Source organism: Balaenoptera acutorostrata, chromosome 13 (genome assembly GCF_949987535.1).
Source record: "Balaenoptera acutorostrata chromosome 13, mBalAcu1.1, whole genome shotgun sequence".
NCBI lineage: Eukaryota > Metazoa > Chordata > Mammalia > Artiodactyla > Balaenopteridae > Balaenoptera > Balaenoptera acutorostrata.
In genome coordinates, this window is record NC_080076.1 from 44,536,305 (window position 1) to 44,555,451 (window position 19,147).

The window sequence follows — 19,147 nt, forward strand, 5'->3', positions numbered from 1 at the left end:
GGAATTTTACCTACTCTCATTATTTTAACATGTATCATATTTTTACTTTACTTTTTAATATCTAGCCACATCCTTTATTTCTCCTGATAGTATCATTTTGAATATCTACCCTCTCCCCCAACATCACATCTTGACACCATTATCTGTCAAGTAGGTTGTTTCAGGCATCATCCTATTATCCCTCTCTACCATCTTACAGCCAACATCTTACCAACTTCTGTTAAGTCTGTCTTTTAGATGTCGGTCTCCAATAAGTGCTTTCCTTTCTGTCTGTTTCAATTACCAATGAAATGAACCAGGTCCTAATTGTCTCTTAATTGGAATATTAAATAGACTTCCAACTGGTCTACCTCGTTCAAGGTGTGAGCCCTCAGATTCAGCATATAGAGCATCACTGGTACAATTTATCTACAAAGGATGAATTATTATTTACTTTCAAAAGCTTTAAAAATTTTCAGAGGCTCCGTACCAGCTATAGGATAAAGCTTCCAGACTGATAAATTAGAAACAGTCATCTGTCACCTTAACAGCTCCAGACATCTCTTACTACTCCCTTCCATGATTTTTTAATGTTCTAGCCTATTAGAATGCTTACATATTCAAACTCATATTGTTTTAAGCTTCAGTCTTTGCAGTCTTTGTCTCTAGTATTCCTCTGCTTCTCTTCTTTTCCTTCCCCCACCCCCTCCTTCTCCTCCTCCTCCTCTTTTTTTTGGCTTGGTTTTTTAAATATGGTTAATTGATCATTCATCCAATAGCTCAGACATTAGCTCTTTCCAGATGCTTCTCCTCATGGTAACTTATTTTCCTCTCTCTACAAACCAAGGTGGTATTAACTGCTTTTTCTGCTGCTTCCATTATTGTACTTAGGATTGCAGTGGAATATCTTTTTCATGTCTCTTTTTTTTCCTTCATGGGAATATAAACTGGCAACCTTTGTTTTAATTCATCTTTGTACCCCAATCACTTAGGGTAGCACTTGACATGTCTTCAGTGCTCAACAAGTATCCATTAAGTAACTCTCCCTGGTTACCTCTCTCCTAGCACTTATCACACTATGTACAGTTACTGCTGGCTTGCTTATTTGTTGTCTCCTCTCAGCTGAGCTCCTTGCTGGCTGGCATTGTGTGTGTCTGCATGTGCGTGGGTGTCTGTGTCTTTCTCAATAGGTGTTAAATAAATATCTTAATGAACAAATGAGAGCTGAATATAAACATTTGTTATCCTTGTTTCTTTTTATGCTTCAGTGTCTGTGCTTCTATTCTCTCTGCTATATGTTCTGATACCACATCTATCTGTGCTTTTTCTGCTGCACAGCAATATTAATGGTTATTTACCTTTTTTTATATTTGTATTTTTTTCTCTCATTGTCTTTCATCTCATTTAACCAGATAGCACTGTAATGAAGATCCATACTGTTACACACTTTTTAATTTAAAAAAACCACTATTAAATCACTTGTTTTTTAAATACGATTACTTGAGCATTCATACAATAACTCAGACATTAACTCTTCCCAGGTGCTTCTCGTCATGGTAACTTATATTCCCCTCTCTACAAACAAGGGTGGTATTGATTATTACTACCTTATTAAATGTGTGCAAGCACAGTGTATATTATCCTTAATTTATTTTAATTTAATCTTTATAACACCTTGATGGTAGGTATTATTAAGCAAATTTTACATGAGGAAATTGTGTGTGGAACTATCCCCCCAATTACATAAGGAGCAATCAGGATTTGAATGTAGGTCTCTCTGACTCCAAAATTTATGTTCTTTCTGCTTAGTAACATTGCCTCTCCTCTTCCACTGGCAAGTCTTGGTTCCTATTTCTGACGTGTTACAGCAGGATCTGGACACATTTACTGAATACTTCAAAAAAAAAAAAAGTCAAAAGCTTATTGCTTTATTCAATTCTCCATCTCTTTATTTGGCTATAGCCATTGCTTTTCTCAAAAGAGCTCTGTTGTTTTTACACTCTTCTTTGTTTTTTCTTTTTTATTCGACCATTTATGTGAATCACCTTCCCCTTAGTCCCAGCTTCTTTTTATTTCCTTAAGTCCACAAATAATAGTAAGAAAATTCTTAAAGCAAATCATTGGCACTCATACATCTAGTGAATACCCCCATGAAACTTCCCCCGGTTTGTACTGTTATATCCACCATCTCACCATTTGATGCCGGTCCCAACGGTTATACTATTTGAATAAATTACATAATTAATTCAGTATATGATCTATTCATATATAGTTCATTTTAAAAATGGCAACGTTAAAAAAAAGATGCCATACTTAAAATTTGTTCAGTACTATGTGCATAACAAATATTTGCAGGATATATGATTACTTACCTTGCAGGAGCAGTGTATAATTTAATAATTTTGTCTTTTAAATAAGCCAGCATCCATTTGCAATGGACCTTTTACATTTGGGACATTTGACTTGAGCAAATAATTTCACTTGATTGCTTATTCACATGATAGGCAGGCTTAAGCAACCTAAGTCAAGGAAAATGAAGTTGTTTAAGATGATTTGATATTGATTAGTTTGAATTTAGTTTGCTGAAGTTAACTGTGTGGTATGAATTTCTATATAGCCATTTTCTTACATTTAAGCTCTGTAAAATATTCTGAATATCTACTTCTAATGCTGTGCTGTACCTCAAGCAAGACCATGCCATTGTAACTGCAGTGATCCAAAGACGGGGTTGATAATCGAGGGAAATGAGCAAAAAACCTATGGAACACCATAAAGACATACTGGTATATTTTATGAAATGTGTTTATCAAGAGTTAACAGGATGGTGATTTATTTGTAGAGATGGCAATAGAGTATTATTGAAGTTGTTAAATAGCCTGGAATACTTAGAATGAATCCACAGGGTACTGTGTTTTTATATTTATTTAGCTATATCTTACCAGCCTATTAATTTGAGTTACTTCATAGGAGTATAGATATAGACTATGATTTTTTTTAAAAAAACAGTAAACCTTTGACAGCCAACCTTTGAATGAAAATTCTTAAACTATTTTGCTTTTATTTTTTAATTTCACAGATATTAAAAGAGAAAATGGTATATGCACCATTCAAAATAACTACTCAGCAATGTGTTAGCCTAGTTTAGACTTTTCTTAAAAAGGAATTAAAATCTTGCAAATAAATCGCCCTTCCTATTTCTATTCTCTCCCTCTTCAAAAGCGATCAAAACCTGAATTTGGTGTGTATTCAGTACATGCAAGAACTTGGATTCTTAGTTCTTAGACCTACACATTCCTAACAATCTCTGACAACCAACACCTCTCTCTCCAGCTTACTTACTCTCCTAGTACTGTTACTCTAACAATTATTTGACCCTTTAAGATGACCAATCTATCATGCCTACTATATTTGTATATTCCCCTTCTTGTCCTTCCTTCCTTTCTTACAGAACCTACTTATATTTGATCAAAATAAGCATTCATTTAAATAACTTTCAAAACCTTGTTTCTATGACTTGAAAAACCCTATCATTGAATTAAGCCAGTATCCTAACCTCTGATTGTGGCTAAAGGAAAACATGAGTGCACTAACTTCTGTCATCATGGGGGGATCCTGGTTTGATGGGCCTTAAAGGTTATAGAATGTGAGGTCTCTTTATGAAAAAAAGAACATAAGATCATGAATACAGAATGCCCACAGCCATTTTAATGTCACTTGACAGAAGATACATTATATTAGAAAAAGAAAATAGTCTTAATAAATTGTGGTTAAAATGTCTCATTTTTGCAAACTTTACAAAAGCATATGGCCATGTGAAAACACTGTTAGGAACACTCAAAGGACTGTATAAGGGCTGGGGATCAGTTAGAGACCCTCATATTTAAGCTTCATTAACATTGGAATACATTTGCCCCTGAGTAGAACTTAAATTTTATGGCTATAAGTCTCAAGTGACATTCAGCACTATCAAGAAATGTCTAGACAGTTCAGTTTTCCTGACAACTGTTTCATATCTTCTTACTCTCTTCAATCCTAATGCCCACATCACTCTCACTTTAAACTAATAATCTTCCCATATAAATCATAGAGAACAAAGATGCAATTAAATGAGAGTTACCTTTTTCTCTTACCAGTCTATTTGCATCTGTCTTCACACATTCTGATATAATAATGGAAGGCCCTTCTGCTCATTACCCATGCACTTGCCAAGTAGATGCTGTCTCTTACACAGAGGCTTTGCACCTGCAATTTTCTCCTCTTTCCCGTGAATCATTGTTATTTCTCTCATTCAATAGCATATGAACATTGCCTAATATTGCTCAGCTTGGAAAGAAGCAAACACAAGGTAAAACAGAGCCCTGCATCCCAACTCTGTCCTTCTGTTCTTTATAACAAATCTTATGCAAATAAACACTCCTGTTTCCATGAACTCACACTTCATTTTCTATTCAACCCATTCAAACAAGGATTTTCTCGAAGTATCATATTCTAGATCCAAAGTCATTTTTTCTCATTAATTTGAAGATATTTTTCAGTTTTTCTTTCATTTAGTTTTTAAACTATTGTACATACTTAACGTGTACATCATGATGATTTGAATATTCATAGTGAAATGATTACCTCAATCAAGCTAATTAACATATCTCATGCAGTTACCTTTTATGTGGGTGTGTGATGAGAGCACCTGAAATATACTATCTTAGCAAATTTCCAGTATTTACTACAATATTATTAATTACTATTATTAATTATAGTCATCATGTTGTACATTAAATCTCTAAACTTACCATATTTTATTTAGTTTTGCTTGATAAGACATCTGATGGCATTTGGATATCATTTTTTTGTTAGTAATCTATATTTTCTCTCTGGGAACTTTAGAATTTTCTCTTCCTATTTCAGAGTTCTGAAATTTCACAATTCCATGTCTGGGGGTATGTGTGTGTGTGTGTTTCTATGTGTGTAATATATCCAGTTTACCACTAAGCCAACATGGGTCATTAAATTGAAAAGTCCCACTTAGTGGGACTTTTCAATTTAATGACCCATGTTGGTTTTCAGTACTGGAAATTTTTCAGGTATAATTTTGTTACATACACCCCCATCTGTTATTTTCTTCAAAAAATTTTCAGTTTTTTTGAGGTATAATTGTCAAAATTCTGTATATTAAAACTGTGAAATGTAATGATTTGACAAACTTTGTGAAATAATTACCACACATCAGTAACCTCACATAGTTTTTTAAAAATTTTGTGGTGAGGTCTTAAGGTCTACACTCTGGGCAAATTTCAAGTAAGCGATACAATATTATTAACTACAGTCATCATACTGTACATTAGATCCTCAGAGCTTATTCATCTTATAACTGAAGGCTTGTACCTTTAACCCTATCTCCCCCATTTTCACCACCTGTCAGCCCTTAGTAACCACCATTCTGCTCTGTATTTCTATGACTTCTGTTTTTTTCTTCTTTAGATTCCTCATATAAATGAAATCATACAGCATTTGTCTTTCTTTGTCTGGCTTATTTCACTTGGCATAATGCCCTCTAGATTCATCCATCTTATTGCAAATGGCAGGATTCCCTTCTTTCTCATGCTTGAATAATATTTCACTATATATCAATACATATAGTGATCTCACAACTTCTTTGTTCATTCATCCATTGACAGACACTTAAGTAGTTTCCATATCTTACTATTGTGAATGATGCTGCAGTGAACATGGGATAGACAGATGCTGCAGACATCTCTTTGAGAAACTGATTTTGTTTCCTCATATATATAACCAGAAGTGGGATTACTGGATCATATGGTAGTTGTGTTTTTTGTCTTTTTTTTTTTTGAGGAACCTTTATACTGTGCTTCGTAATGGCTGTACCAATTTACATTCCCACGAACAGTATACAAGGATTCCCTTTTCTCCACTTCCCTTGTGAGCATTTTCTGTCTCTTGTCTTTTTGATAAAAGCCATCTTAACTGGTGAGAAGTGATACCTCACTGTGTCATTGATTTGCATTTCCTTGGTGATTATTAATGTTGAGCACCTTTTCATGTACTTGTTAGCCATTTTTATGTCTTCTTTGGAAAAACGTCTACTCAGGTCATTTCCCCATTTTTATAATTGGGTTATTTTGTTTTTACCTATTGAGTTATATAAATTCCTTACACATTTTGTACATTAACCCATTATTACATAAATGGTTTGCAAATATTTTCTCTCATTCTGTAGGTTGCCTTTTCAATTTATTAATTATTTCTTTTGTGTGCAGAAGATTTTTAGTTTGATATAGTTCTACGTGTTGATTTTTGCATTCGTTTCCTGTGCTTTTGGTGTCATATGCCAAATATAATTGCCAAAACCAATGTCAAGGAGATTTTTCTCTGTGTTTCCTTCTAGGAGTTTTACAGTTTTAATTCTTGCATTTAAGTCTTTAATGCATTTCAAGTTAATTTTTGTGAGTGGTGCAAGATAGGAGTACAGTTTTTGTTTTTGCATGTGACTATCCAGTTTTCCCTGGATATTTATGTATTGACGAGATGATCTTTTCCCCACTGTGTGTTGCTGGCACCCTTGTCAAAGATTAGTTTACTCTATATACTTGGGTTTATTCCTGGGCCGTTGATTCTGTTGCATTGGCCTACGTGTCTGTTTTTATGCCAGTACCATACTGTTTTGATTACTAAGCTTTGTAATATAATTTGAAATAAGAAGTGTTATACCTCCAGTTTTGTCCTTCTTTCTCAAGATTACTTTAGCCACTTTGGACCCTTTTTGGTTCCATATGAATTAGGATTTTTTTTCCTGTATCTGTGAAAAATGTGATTAGAATTTTGATAGAGATTGCATTGAATCTCTAGATCAATTTGTGTAGTATGACCTTTTTAACATTATTAATTTTTCTAATCCATGAACACAGGATATCTTACCATTTATTTTTCTTCCTTAATTTCTTTCAACAATGTCTTATAGTTGTCAATATACAGAATTTTCACCTCCTTGGTTAAATTTATTCTTGAGTACTTTATTATTGTTGATGCTATTATAAATTGGATTGTTTTCTTTATCTTTATGTCTTTTGCAGGTAGTTCATTGTTAGTTTATAGAAATGCAACAGATTTTTATGTATTGATTTTCTATCTTGCAAGTTTACTGAATTCATTTAATTATACATTTTTTGGTGGAGTTTTAAGGATTTTCTATATAAGACCATGTCATCTGCCAACAGAAAATTTTAATTATTCCTTTCCTATTTGCATACTTCTTTTTCTTACCTAAATTCTCTGGGTAAAACTTCCAGTACTATGTTGAATAGAAGTGGTAAGAGTTAGCACACTTGTCTTGTTGTTGATCTTAGAGGAAAAGCCTTCAGCTTTTCACCATTGAGTATGATGTTAGCTGAGGGCTCGTCATATATGGCCTTGATTATGTTGAGGTAGATTCCCTCTGTACTCACTTTGTGGAGAGTTTTGATCATAAATGGATGTTGAATTTTGTCACATGCTTTTTCTGCACCTATTGAGATGATCATATGGTTTTTATCCTTAATTCTGTTAAAGTGGTGTATTACATTTATTTATTTAGATATGTGAACCATCTTAGCATCCCAGGAATGGATCCCACTTGATCATGGTATATGATCTTTTTAATGTGCTGTTGAATTCTGATTGAAGATTTTTGCATCTGTGTTCATCAGGGATATTGGCCTGTAATTTTCTTTTCTTGTAGTGTGTTTTTCTGGCTTCAGTATCAAGGTAATGCTGGCCTCATTAAATAAGTTTGTAAGTGTTCTCTCCTCTACAATTTGTGGAAAGAGTTTGAAAAAGGTTCGTGTTAATTCTTCTTCAAATGTTTGGTAGAATTCATCAGTAAAGCCATCAGGTCATAGCTTTTTTTCATTGGAAGTTTATAATTACTGATTCAATTTTCTTATTATTGGTCTGTTCATATTTTCTATTTCTTCATGATTCAGCAGGTTATACGTTTCTAGGAATGTATACATTTCTTCTAGGTTACCCAAATTTTGGCATACAATTGTTCATAAGTCTCTTTGATTCTTTCTGTATTTATGGTATAGGTTGTAATGTGACCCCTTTCATTTCTGATTTTGTTTGAGTTCTCTCTTTTTTACTTAGTGTAGCTAAAGATTTACCAATTTTTATATATTTTAAAAAACACACCTCTTTCTGTTGATGATCTCTTCTGTTGTTTTTGGCTTATTTCACTTGTTTTGCTCTGATTGTTGTTTTTTCTTTTCTTCTCCTAACATTAGGCTTAGTTTCTTCTTATTTTTCTAGTTCTTGAGGTATAAAGTTAGGTGGTTTATTTGAGATCTTTATTTCTTAATGTAAGCATTTATCATTATAAACTTCTACCTTAAAACTCTTTTTGCTGTATCCCGTAAGTTTTAGTATTTTGTGTTTTCATTTTTATTTGTTTCAAGATATTTTTTGATTTCCCTTCTGATTCCTTCTTTACCCATTGGTTGAGTTCTTGATCTTTGGGTCTTCTCTTCCCAATGCCCTAGCTCTCTATGAACCTATAGCCTCCGTCACTGAATTGGTTCTTTCACAAACGAGTGCAACTCACACAAACCCCTGCCGTGATGTAGTGAACCTTGACCTGGTAACTAGCTAAGGTGGAATACCTTCAGCTAGTTTCTTCCTGCTTCTCCTCAACTCCTGCTTTGCTTTCCAGTTCCATTTCTATTCTACAGGCATGGTTACCTCATTTGTGACTGTAGCTATGTCTTTTTAGTATTTTATTCTTATATCGTATGCCTCGATATGTATTTGGAACAAAGGTGTTACCGAATCTGGACAAGAAACAACTAATTTGCCATAGAGCCTAGTAAATATTCCTTTGTGTTTTTAAAAATTTTATAATGATAATAATGCCTTACTTTTTTTCCTCTATTAACTCTTTTCCCTTAGCTATTGGTTCTCTTTTTGAGAGTTTTGTTTTAGTTATTAGTTTTCCTTTGTTGAGTTTTGTTTCTCTTTTTCATGGGCTGAGTGTTTCTTATATTTTATTTTATATATATATATAAGTATATATAAAATATATAAATATATTTATGTTTTCTTATGTTTTATTATTCTTAGTGGCAATGTTATATAAGATTAGAAAGGATGGGTTGCTGTAGAAGGAAATGAGTGCTCTGAAATTTGAGCCTCTTGGCTCCCCAGGCCTTTCTTATTAATACGCTTATTCTCCTAAAATTGAACACAACGTAACGATTAGAGGTAGCCATCAGGAGAAGCAGAAAAATAAATGGAATTTTGGGATATATTTTCTCTATTCAAGTTTTGATTAAGTATCTGGTTATTTTGCATTTTTGACAACATAAAATATTACCTTGTTCCTTTTTTACTATTATTAAATGTATACTGTTTTGGAATAATCATATCAGTGTTTTTGCTTTATTTTTTTAACAGCATAAGGAAAAAATCAGAGCTCGAGTCTGAAATCCAATCTTTGTTGCACCTGAGGTCAAAAAATGAAGATGTTCTTAAACAACTATACAAGGAAGCTTATAACATTGGTGCCATTTTCCAGCTAACCAGATTTAAAACAGAGGAATTAGAACAGAAAATAGCAGAAGTGAGAAGAAAATTCAAGGTTTGTATCTCTGTGTTCTTCTTAGTTATGAAAAGGGTAATGAGCCTGAATTTTATTGATTTAATATTGATAGAGTTTAATTTAAGCTATGTCAGTCTTTTCAAAAAAGTCACTCCTTCTGATAAATCAGAAGAAAATCACTTTTCTTCAGAGGTCCAGCCTGAATAGAAGAGAAATGGGGCTCAATGTAGCTAATTAACACTCGTGTCTACTTTTTTCTATCACCAACCTTAAACTACCTGGATCACCAGAAGAGAGAGCGGTGCTTGGTTCAGTCTCATCCTACATATCTAACGTATAATAGTTCTGTCTCTGGTAGAAAGAAGGGATGCTGGGAAGTGCCCTTGCACACTTACCAATGTAAGAAAAGGGAGTACCTACATTAGGCCTGCAAGTTATTAGATTCCAGAGTACCAAGCAATTAGTAGACCACAGTGCTGCAAAAACAACTGCTCATATGCGTCTAATCCATTCCTACATGAGAGAGATGACAAATAGCCACTCCCAGCCACGTGGCATAGAGACTATCAAAGTCAACTCCGTTTTACCACACCCCGGGGGACCACTTTAACAGGCTACTTCTGTCCATCACACATCACATCTGCACCTCTTCCATCTTTGGCGTTTTTTTTATTAAAGACTTTTGGTCATACAAGTATCTGTAAAATACAGAGTCTGTATTCTCTGTCCAAGCCCTGTAGTAGCACTATCTTCACTGAAGACTTTGTCTTGTGCTATTTAAATTTAGGACATGTAGATTGTCTGCCAGTAAATGTTTCTGTACTGAGAGACCAGGATTTTCTTCCCACACTGAGTCCAGCTCTCCGACTGACTTGGTATATTGTGCCTGTGTCCCTTCACATGGGTTATTCAGTGGGATGGTCATATATGTTTCAAAATCAGTATAATAAAAGTTATGTATAGTAAAAATTAACCTCAAAATTATTTTAGAAATATAAGGCATGTGATTATATACATGGTTTAGCATATATAACAATATTATAGATGTCATTAATAATTTGCTTTAATTTTTCCTTAACATGTGTTTCTCTATGGCCATCAATTAATTTTTTTTCATTGAGACTATCAGTGAAGACATCATGCACTGATTTGGCCTTAATGTTTTTATTTATTCAGTTGACAGGAAACCCTTGGTATCATTCATGTATTTGTCCCATAGCTGTCACAACCTACTTTAATTCTTCAGACATATTGCTTCACTAACCTGAGGCACTTGTTTATTAAGAAGACTATTGCATTGAACTGTTTATTCTAAATTTTCCTGATGTCATAAACTACAATATGTAGGTTAAGTGCAAATTTGATGTGACTCCACTATACTTGCTTTGCCAACCCAAATTGCCAACCCAAAGCGAAGTGTCTTTCTGGCTAGATCAAGCCGAATTGAAGAAATTGTTCATCAGTTCCTTTAACTACTGTATGGTAGCTGAGAGATAACTAGAAGGAAGCAACAGAAAGAAATTACTCCATCTAGGAAATATTCCCCTTTACTAAACACGTCTGCTAATCTCTGAGTTGAATATATAGGGCATTAAATTTCTAGATGTATACATGTGTATCTGTGTCAGAGTGGTAATGAATTAAAAATAAATTTCTAGATAGTCCTTAGATAATTCAGGTTTGTAGTAATTCATGTTTGTAGTTTCTACCTTTGCAATGACCCACTGTCTTTCATTGTCTAATTAATGAAAATCTATATAATTTTCTCAGTCAGGGCATCATGTTTTTCTTGCAGAAAATTTTGTGTATTTGTTGATCCTGGCCTGAAATTAGTCCTTAATACATGTCTTCCAGAAATTAATTAGAGCCATACCACCTATGAGCTAGATCTGAAAAATAACTTTTAATAGCCTTAGAAGTAGACTTTCAGAATTATGTTTTTTTCAAATGCATCTGTAAAATGCCTGATAAGTTTTAGGCAGTTTTAAACTAGAAGCAACACTGAACAATCAAAATATCTAGCAGTTTCTGGAATATTCCAGCTATTACAGATGATTTGCCCCAATATTTCCATACCTTCAATCCCAATAACTGTTCCATTCAGAAAAGACATGATTAGCCAAGTCTTAGGATAAAATTAGCTGATTGTGATGGGAGATAAATCAATAAAAGGGTAATATGTGTTCAATTATGGTGTGAACAGAAAATCATCCAGTATTGTCTGGAGAATGTGATATAGTAACAAAAAAAAAAATCTTGAAAGCTTTCATCAGATGTTAAGTACTTCTTAACATTCAGTAGAAGATTTCTGTTCAAGCTGCAGGAATTTGGAGGATTTTTGCTTGAACATATTGGAATTTTGGTAGAAAAGTAAAATATCAAGCCACTCTGGTTCCAGGTTAAAATGATGGTATTAGAATTAAGTGGAAACTTACTAGAAAAGAAGGAAGGCAGTAGAAAGGAAGACAGAGTTTTCAGCAAGCCTATTATATGCTGGACTCTATACATGTTAATTAATTTAGTGTTCATGATTCTGTGTGGTTGTTATTAATACACTCATTTTGGGGTGAAGTGATTTGCCCAAAGCAGCCTAGCTTTTAGGTAGCTGTGTAGACTTTGGGGACAAGGTCTTCTGATGCTGGTCTTGGAATAAACTAGTCAGTCAGATACTAACTACACATATACTCTGACCAACAAAGATTGAGTCAGGTTCAAAAATTCAAAATAACCATATTAGGGATGATTTTTAAGACTTTGTTTTTTTAGGGCAGTATTAGGGTCACAGCAAAATTGAGTTGAAGGACAGAGATTTCCCATATCCCCATGCTTCCACACATGCATAGCCTCACCCATTATCAACATACCCCAGCAGAGTGGTACATTTGGTACAATCAATGAACATACATTGCCACATCATAATCACTCAAGGTCTATAGTTTACGTTATGGTTCACTCTTGATGTTGTGTACATGCCTTTATTTTGAACAAATGTATAATGGCATATGTCCATCATTATGGTATCATACAGAGTATTTTAACTTCTCTAAAAATCCTCTATACTCTGCCTATTCATTCCTCTCTCCACTCCCCAAACCATGGAAACCACTGATCTTTTACTCCATAGTTTTGCCTTTCCAGAATGTCATATAGTTGGAATCATACAATATGTAGCCTTTTCAGATTGGTTTTTCTCACTTACTAATATACATTTAAGATTCCACCATGTGTTTTCATGACTTGATAGCTCATTTCTTTTTAGCACTGAAAAATATTCTATTGTCTGGATGTACCACAGTTTATCCATTCACGTACTGATAAGTATCTTGATTGCTTCCAAATATTGGCAAACCCTCCAGAAAGTAGGCATAGAGAGAACTTACCTCCACATAATAAAGGCCATATATGACGAACCCACAGCCAATATCATTCTCAATGGTGAAAAACTGAAACCATTTCCACTAAGATCAGGAACAAGACAAGGTTGCCCACTCTCACCACTATTATTCAACATAGTTTTGGAAGTTTTAGCCACAGCAATCAGAGAAGAAAAAGAAATAAAAGGAATCCAAATTGGAAAAGAAGAAGTAAAGCTGTCACTGTTTGCAGATGACATGATACTATGCATAGAGAATCCTAAAGACTCTACCAGAAAACTATTAGAGCTAATCAATGAATTTGGTAAAGTTGCAGGATACAAAATTAATGCACAGAAATCTCTTGCATTCCTATACACCAATGATGAAAAATCTGAAAGAGAAAGTAAGGAAACACTCCCATTTACCATTGCAAAAAAAAGAATAAAATACCTAGGAATAAACCTACCTAGGGAGACAAAAGACCTGTATGCAGAAAATTGTAAGACACTGATGAAAGAAATTAAAGATAATACAAACAGATGGAGAGCTATAGCATGTTCTTGGATTGGAAGAATCAACATTGTGAAAATGACTATACTCCCCAAAGCAATCTACAGATTCAATGCAATCCCTATCAAATTACCAATGGCATTTTTCACAGAACTAGAACAAAAAATTTCACAATTTGTATGGAAACACAAAAGACCCCGAATAGCCAAAGCAATCTTGAGAAAGAAAAATGGAGCTGGATGAATCAGGCTCCCTGACTTCAGACTATAATACAAAGCTACAGTAATCAAGACAGTATGGTACTGGCACAAAAACAGAAATATAGATCAATGGAACAGGATAGAAAGCCCAGAGATAAACCCACACACATATGGTCACCTTATTTTTGATAAAGGAGGCAAGAATATACAGTGGAGAAAAGACAGCCTCTTCAATAAGTGGTGCTGGGAAAATTGGACAGATACATGTAAAAGTATGACATTAGAACACTCTCTGACACCATGCACAAAAATAAACTCAAAATGGATTAAAGACCTAAATGTAAGGCCAGACACTACAAAACTCTTAGAGGAAAACATAGGCAGAACACTCTATGACATAAATCACCACAAGATCTTTTTGACCCACCTCCTAGAAAAATGGAAATAAAAAATAAACAAATGGGACCTAATGAAGCCTAAAAGCTTTTGCACAGCAAAGGAAACCATCAAAAAGACAGCCCTCAGAATGGGAGAAAATATTTGCAAATGAAGCTACTGACAAAGGATTAATCTCCAAAATTTACAAGCAGCTCATGCAGCTCAATATCAAAAAACAAACAACCCAATCCAAAAATGGGCAGAAGACCTAAATAGACATTTCTCCAAAGAATATATGCAGATTGCCAACAAACATGTGAAAGAATGCTCAACATCACTAATCATTAGAGAGATGCAGATCAAAACTACAATGAGGTATTACCTCACACCAGTCAGAATGGCCATCAGGAAAAAATCTACAAACAGTAAATGCTGGAGAGTGTGTGGAGAAAAGGGAACCCTCTTGCACTGTTGGTGGGAATGTAAATTGATGCAGCCACTATGGAGAACAGTATGGAGGTTCCTTAAAAAACTAAAAATAGAACTGCCAGGCGACACAGCAATCCCACTACTGGACATATACCCTGAGAAAACTGTAATTCAAAAAGAGTCATGTACCACGATGTTCATCGCAGCTCTATTTACAATAACCAGGACATGGAAGCAACCTAAGTGTCCATCGACAGATGAATAGATAAAGAAGATGTGACACATATATACAATGGAATATTACTAGCCATAAAAAGAAACAAAACTGAGTTATTTGTAGTGAGGTGGATGGACCTAGTGTCCGTCATACTGAGTGAAGTAAGTCAGAAAGAGAAAAACAAATACTCTATGCTAACACATATATATGGAATCTAAAAACAAAAAAAGGGTCTTGAAGAACCTAGGGGCAAGACAGGAATAAAGACGCAGACCTACTAGAGAATGGACTTGAGGATACGGGGAGGGGGAAGGGTAAGCTGGGCCGAAGTGAGAGAGTGGCATGGACTTATACATACTACCAAATGTAAAATAGATAGCTAGTGGGAAGCAGCCACATAGCACAGGGAGATCAGCTCGGAGCTTTGTGACCTAGAGGGGTGGGATAGGGAGGGTGGGAGAGAGGGAGATGCAAGAGGGAGGAGATACGAGGATATATGTATATGTACAGCTGATTCACTTTGTTATAAAGCAGAAACTAACACACCATTGTAAAGCAATTATACTCCAATAAAGATGTTAAGAAATAAATAAATAAAAATAAAATAAAGCCACTATAAACATCCATGTGCAGGTTTTTGTGTGGATGTAAGTTTTCAACTCCCTTGGGTAAATACCAAGGAATGTGATTGCTGGATCTTTTAATAAGAATATATTTTATTTTGTAAGAAACTACCAAACTGGATTCCAGAGTGGCTGTACTGTTTTGCGTTCCCACCAGCAATGCATGAGAGTTCCTGTTACTTCACATCCTCACGAATAGTTGGTGTTGTCAGTGGTCACGATTTTGGTCGTTGTAATAGGTTTGTAGAACTAGCTCACTGTTGTTTTAATTTACATTTCTCTGATGACAGGTGATGAGCATCTTTTATATGCTTATTTGCCATTGTATATCTTCTTTGGTGAGATGTCCATTAAGGTCTGTGATATATTTTAAATCAGGTTCATTTTCTTACTATTGAGTTTTCAGGTTTTTTCAATAGTATTTTGGGTAACAGCCCTTTATCAGGTGTGTCTTTTGCAAAACTTTCTCCTGGTCTGTTCTTGTCTTCTCACTTTTGACATTGTCTTTCACAGAGCAGAAGTTTTAATTTTAATGAAGTCCAGCTTATCAGTTCTTTATTTCATGGATCATGCCTTTGGTGTTATATCTAAAAAGTCATTGCCATACCCAAGGTCATCTAGGTTTTCACCTATGTTATTATCTTCTGGGAGTTTTGTAGTTTTGCGTTTTACAATTAGGTCTGTGATTCTTTTTGAATTAATTTTTGTGAAAGGTGTAAAGTCTGTGTCTAGCTTCAGTTTTTTTGCATGTAGATGTCTAGTTGTTCCAGCCTCATTTGTTGAAAAGACTGTCTTTGCTCCATTATGTACTCATTGTTACTTTGTCAAAGATCAGTTGACTGTATTTCTGTGAGTCTATTTCTGGACTCTTTGTTTTGTTCCATTGATCTATTTGTCTGTTCTTTTGCCAATACCACACTGTTTTAAATACTGTAGCTTAGTAGTATGTCTTGATGTTGAGTGTGGTCAGCTCTCCATCTTTGTTTTTCTTCAATATGGTGTTGGCTCTTCTGGATCTTTTGCCTCTCCTTTGGAATTACTTTGTCAGTATCCCCAAAATAACTTGCTGGGATATTGATAGGGGATAAATTGAACTTATAGATCAAGTTGGGGTGAACTGGCTTCTTAACATTGTTGAGTCTGCCTATGCATTAACATGGAATATCTCTACATTTATTTAGTTTTTTAATTTCATTCATCAGAGTTTTTTTAGTTTTTTTGTATGGCTCTTCTACATATTTTGTTAGATTTATATCTAAGTATTTCATTATGGGGAGTACTAATTTAAATGATGTGTTTTAAATTTACGATTGCACTTGTTTATTTTTATTATATAGGAAAACAGTTGGTATTTGTGTATTAACCTTGTGTTAATTGCTATAATTGCTTATTTAGTTCCAGGAGTATTTTTGATAATTCTTTCAAATTTTTACATAGACAGTCATGTCCTTCGCAAACAAAGAGTTTTATTTCTTCCTTCCCAATCTGTATATCTTTAATTTGCTTTTCTTGTCAATGCATTTTCAAGGATTTCCAGTACAATACTGAAAAGGATTGTTGAGGTGGGACATCTTTGCTTGTTTGTACCTGACCCTAGTGGTAAATTTTGAGTTTTTCACCATTGACTATAATGGTAGCTGTAGATTTTTTGTAGATATTCTTTATCAAGTAGAGGAAGTTCCTCTTTATTTTAACTTATTAAGAGTTTTTACCACGAACGAATGTTGGATATTGTCAAATGCTTTTTCTGTATCTATTGTTATGAACGTGTGATTTTTTTCCTCATTAGCCTGTTGATATAATTGATTACATTAATTGATTTTCAAATGTTGTACTAGCCTTGCATACCTGGGATAAATCCTGCATAGTTATGGTGTATAATTCTTTTTACACATTGTTGAATTTGATTTGCTAATATTTTGTTGAGGATTTTTACATCTATTTTCATGAGAAATATTGGTCTGTAGTTTTCTCTTGTAATGTCTTTGTCAGGTTTTGGTATTACAGTAATGCTGCCTTCATAGAGTGAGGTAGGAAGTAGTCCCTCTGCTTCTATCCTCCAAAGAAAATTGTAGAGAATTAGTATAATTTTTTCCTAAATGTTTGGTAGAATTCACTAATAAACCCCGCTGGGCTTGATGCCTTTGTTTTGGAAGGTTATTAAGTATTGATCCCATTTCTTTAACAGGCCTATTTAGATCATCTGTTTCTTCTTGTATGAGTTTTGGCAGATTGTGTCTTTCAAGGAATTGGTCCATTTCATCTCGATTATCTAATTTTTCAGCAAAGAGTTTTTCACAGTGTTCCTTTATTATCCTTACAGTATCCATGGGATATGGATGTAATTATGTCTCCTCTTTCTTTTCTTCTGCTGACTTTGGATTTAATTTGCTCTTCTTTTTATAGTTTCCTAAGGTGGAAACTTAGGTTTTTGATGTTAAATCTTTCTTCTTTTCTAATACATGCATTCAATGCTATGAATTTCCTTCTAAGCTCTGTTTTTGCTGCATATCACAATTTTGATAAATTATGTCCCCATTTTTATTTAGTCAAAAATATTTTAAAATTCTCTTGAGATTGATTCCTTGACCATGTATTATTTAAAAGTATGCTTTTTTAGTCTTTACATATTTAGGGATTTTCCAGTTATCTTTCTGTTACGGATTTCTAGTTTAATTCCCTTGTTGTCTGATCACAGACATTGTATGATTCCTTTTTTTAACTTTTTATTTTATATTGGAGTATAGTTGATTAACAATGCTGTGTTAGTTTCAGGTGTACAACATAGTGATTCAGTTATACATATACGTGTATGATTCCTTTTTAAAAAATTGTTTAGATGTTTAAGGGTCATTTTTTTTCTTTTTTTAAATTGAAGTATAGTTGATTTACAATGTTGTGCTAGTTTCTTGTACAGAAACATAGTTCATTTATACATAAATATATTTGTATTTTTTCATATTCTTTTCCATTATGGTTTATTACAGGATATTAACTGTATCAGTAGTTCCCTGTGCTATATAGTAGGACCTTGAGGTTTATTTATTTTATATAGAGTAGTTTGTATCTGCTAATCCCAAACTCCTAATTTATCCCTCCCCACCTCCTTTCCCCTTTGGTAACCATAAGTTTGTTTTCTATGTCTGGTTTGTTTTCTATGTCTGTGAGTCTGTTTCTGTTTCATAAATAATTTCATTTGTGTCATGGCTTAGATTCCACATATAAGTGATATCATATGATATTTGCCTTTCTCTGTCTGACTTCACTTAGTATGATAATCTCTAGGTCCATCTGTGTTGCTGTAAATGGAATTATTTCATTCTTTTTTATGGCTGAGTAGTATTTTTAATGCTAGGAAAAGACAATGTGTTATGTCCTTAGAATGTTCATGGCCACAGTAATATGGTCTATAACTTTACAGTTTAGAGGTTTGTGACTTTGCTTGAGTTCTTTTTCAAATATTTCAACCAGCCCTTAACTCCTTTTTAGAGAAAAATCTTGGCCCTCCCTTCAAATGCTATTTGTTCTCTCTGAATCAAAGTTTATAGGGCCTTTATTTGAGCAAAGTAAAAATCAAAACCTTCTAAAAAGCTTTCTTGAAGAGCATAATTTCTGCCACTCCAGGCCTCCTTAGAGCAAGTCCATTTTGTTCAATGGACAGAACAAAACAAATTTAATAAGCCAAAATTTGATTTGTGCACTATGCAACTTCTATCACAATTCCAGGTGAAACTGGTGGTATTTTTAAAATGGTTATAAAATGGACATTCTGATAATTTATTCATTTTGATTCTTGAGAATTTATGCTTCCTAGTCAAATCTAGAGGATATTACTCTTGACCCATGTGCAAAATAGCCTTTATTGAGTTATG

General features: G+C 34.0%; 1 protein-coding gene across 1 annotated transcript in view; it reads left to right on the top strand.

The window, feature by feature from the left end:
* Positions 1-19,147, top strand: part of CCDC178 (coiled-coil domain containing 178) — a 388,062-nt gene that overhangs the window by 95,078 nt on the left and 273,837 nt on the right. Inside the window, exon 12 of the mRNA XM_057526196.1 lies at positions 9,418-9,601. Coding sequence (XP_057382179.1) covers positions 9,418-9,601 — 184 coding nt within the window. The remainder of the gene's footprint in view (positions 1-9,417; positions 9,602-19,147) is intronic.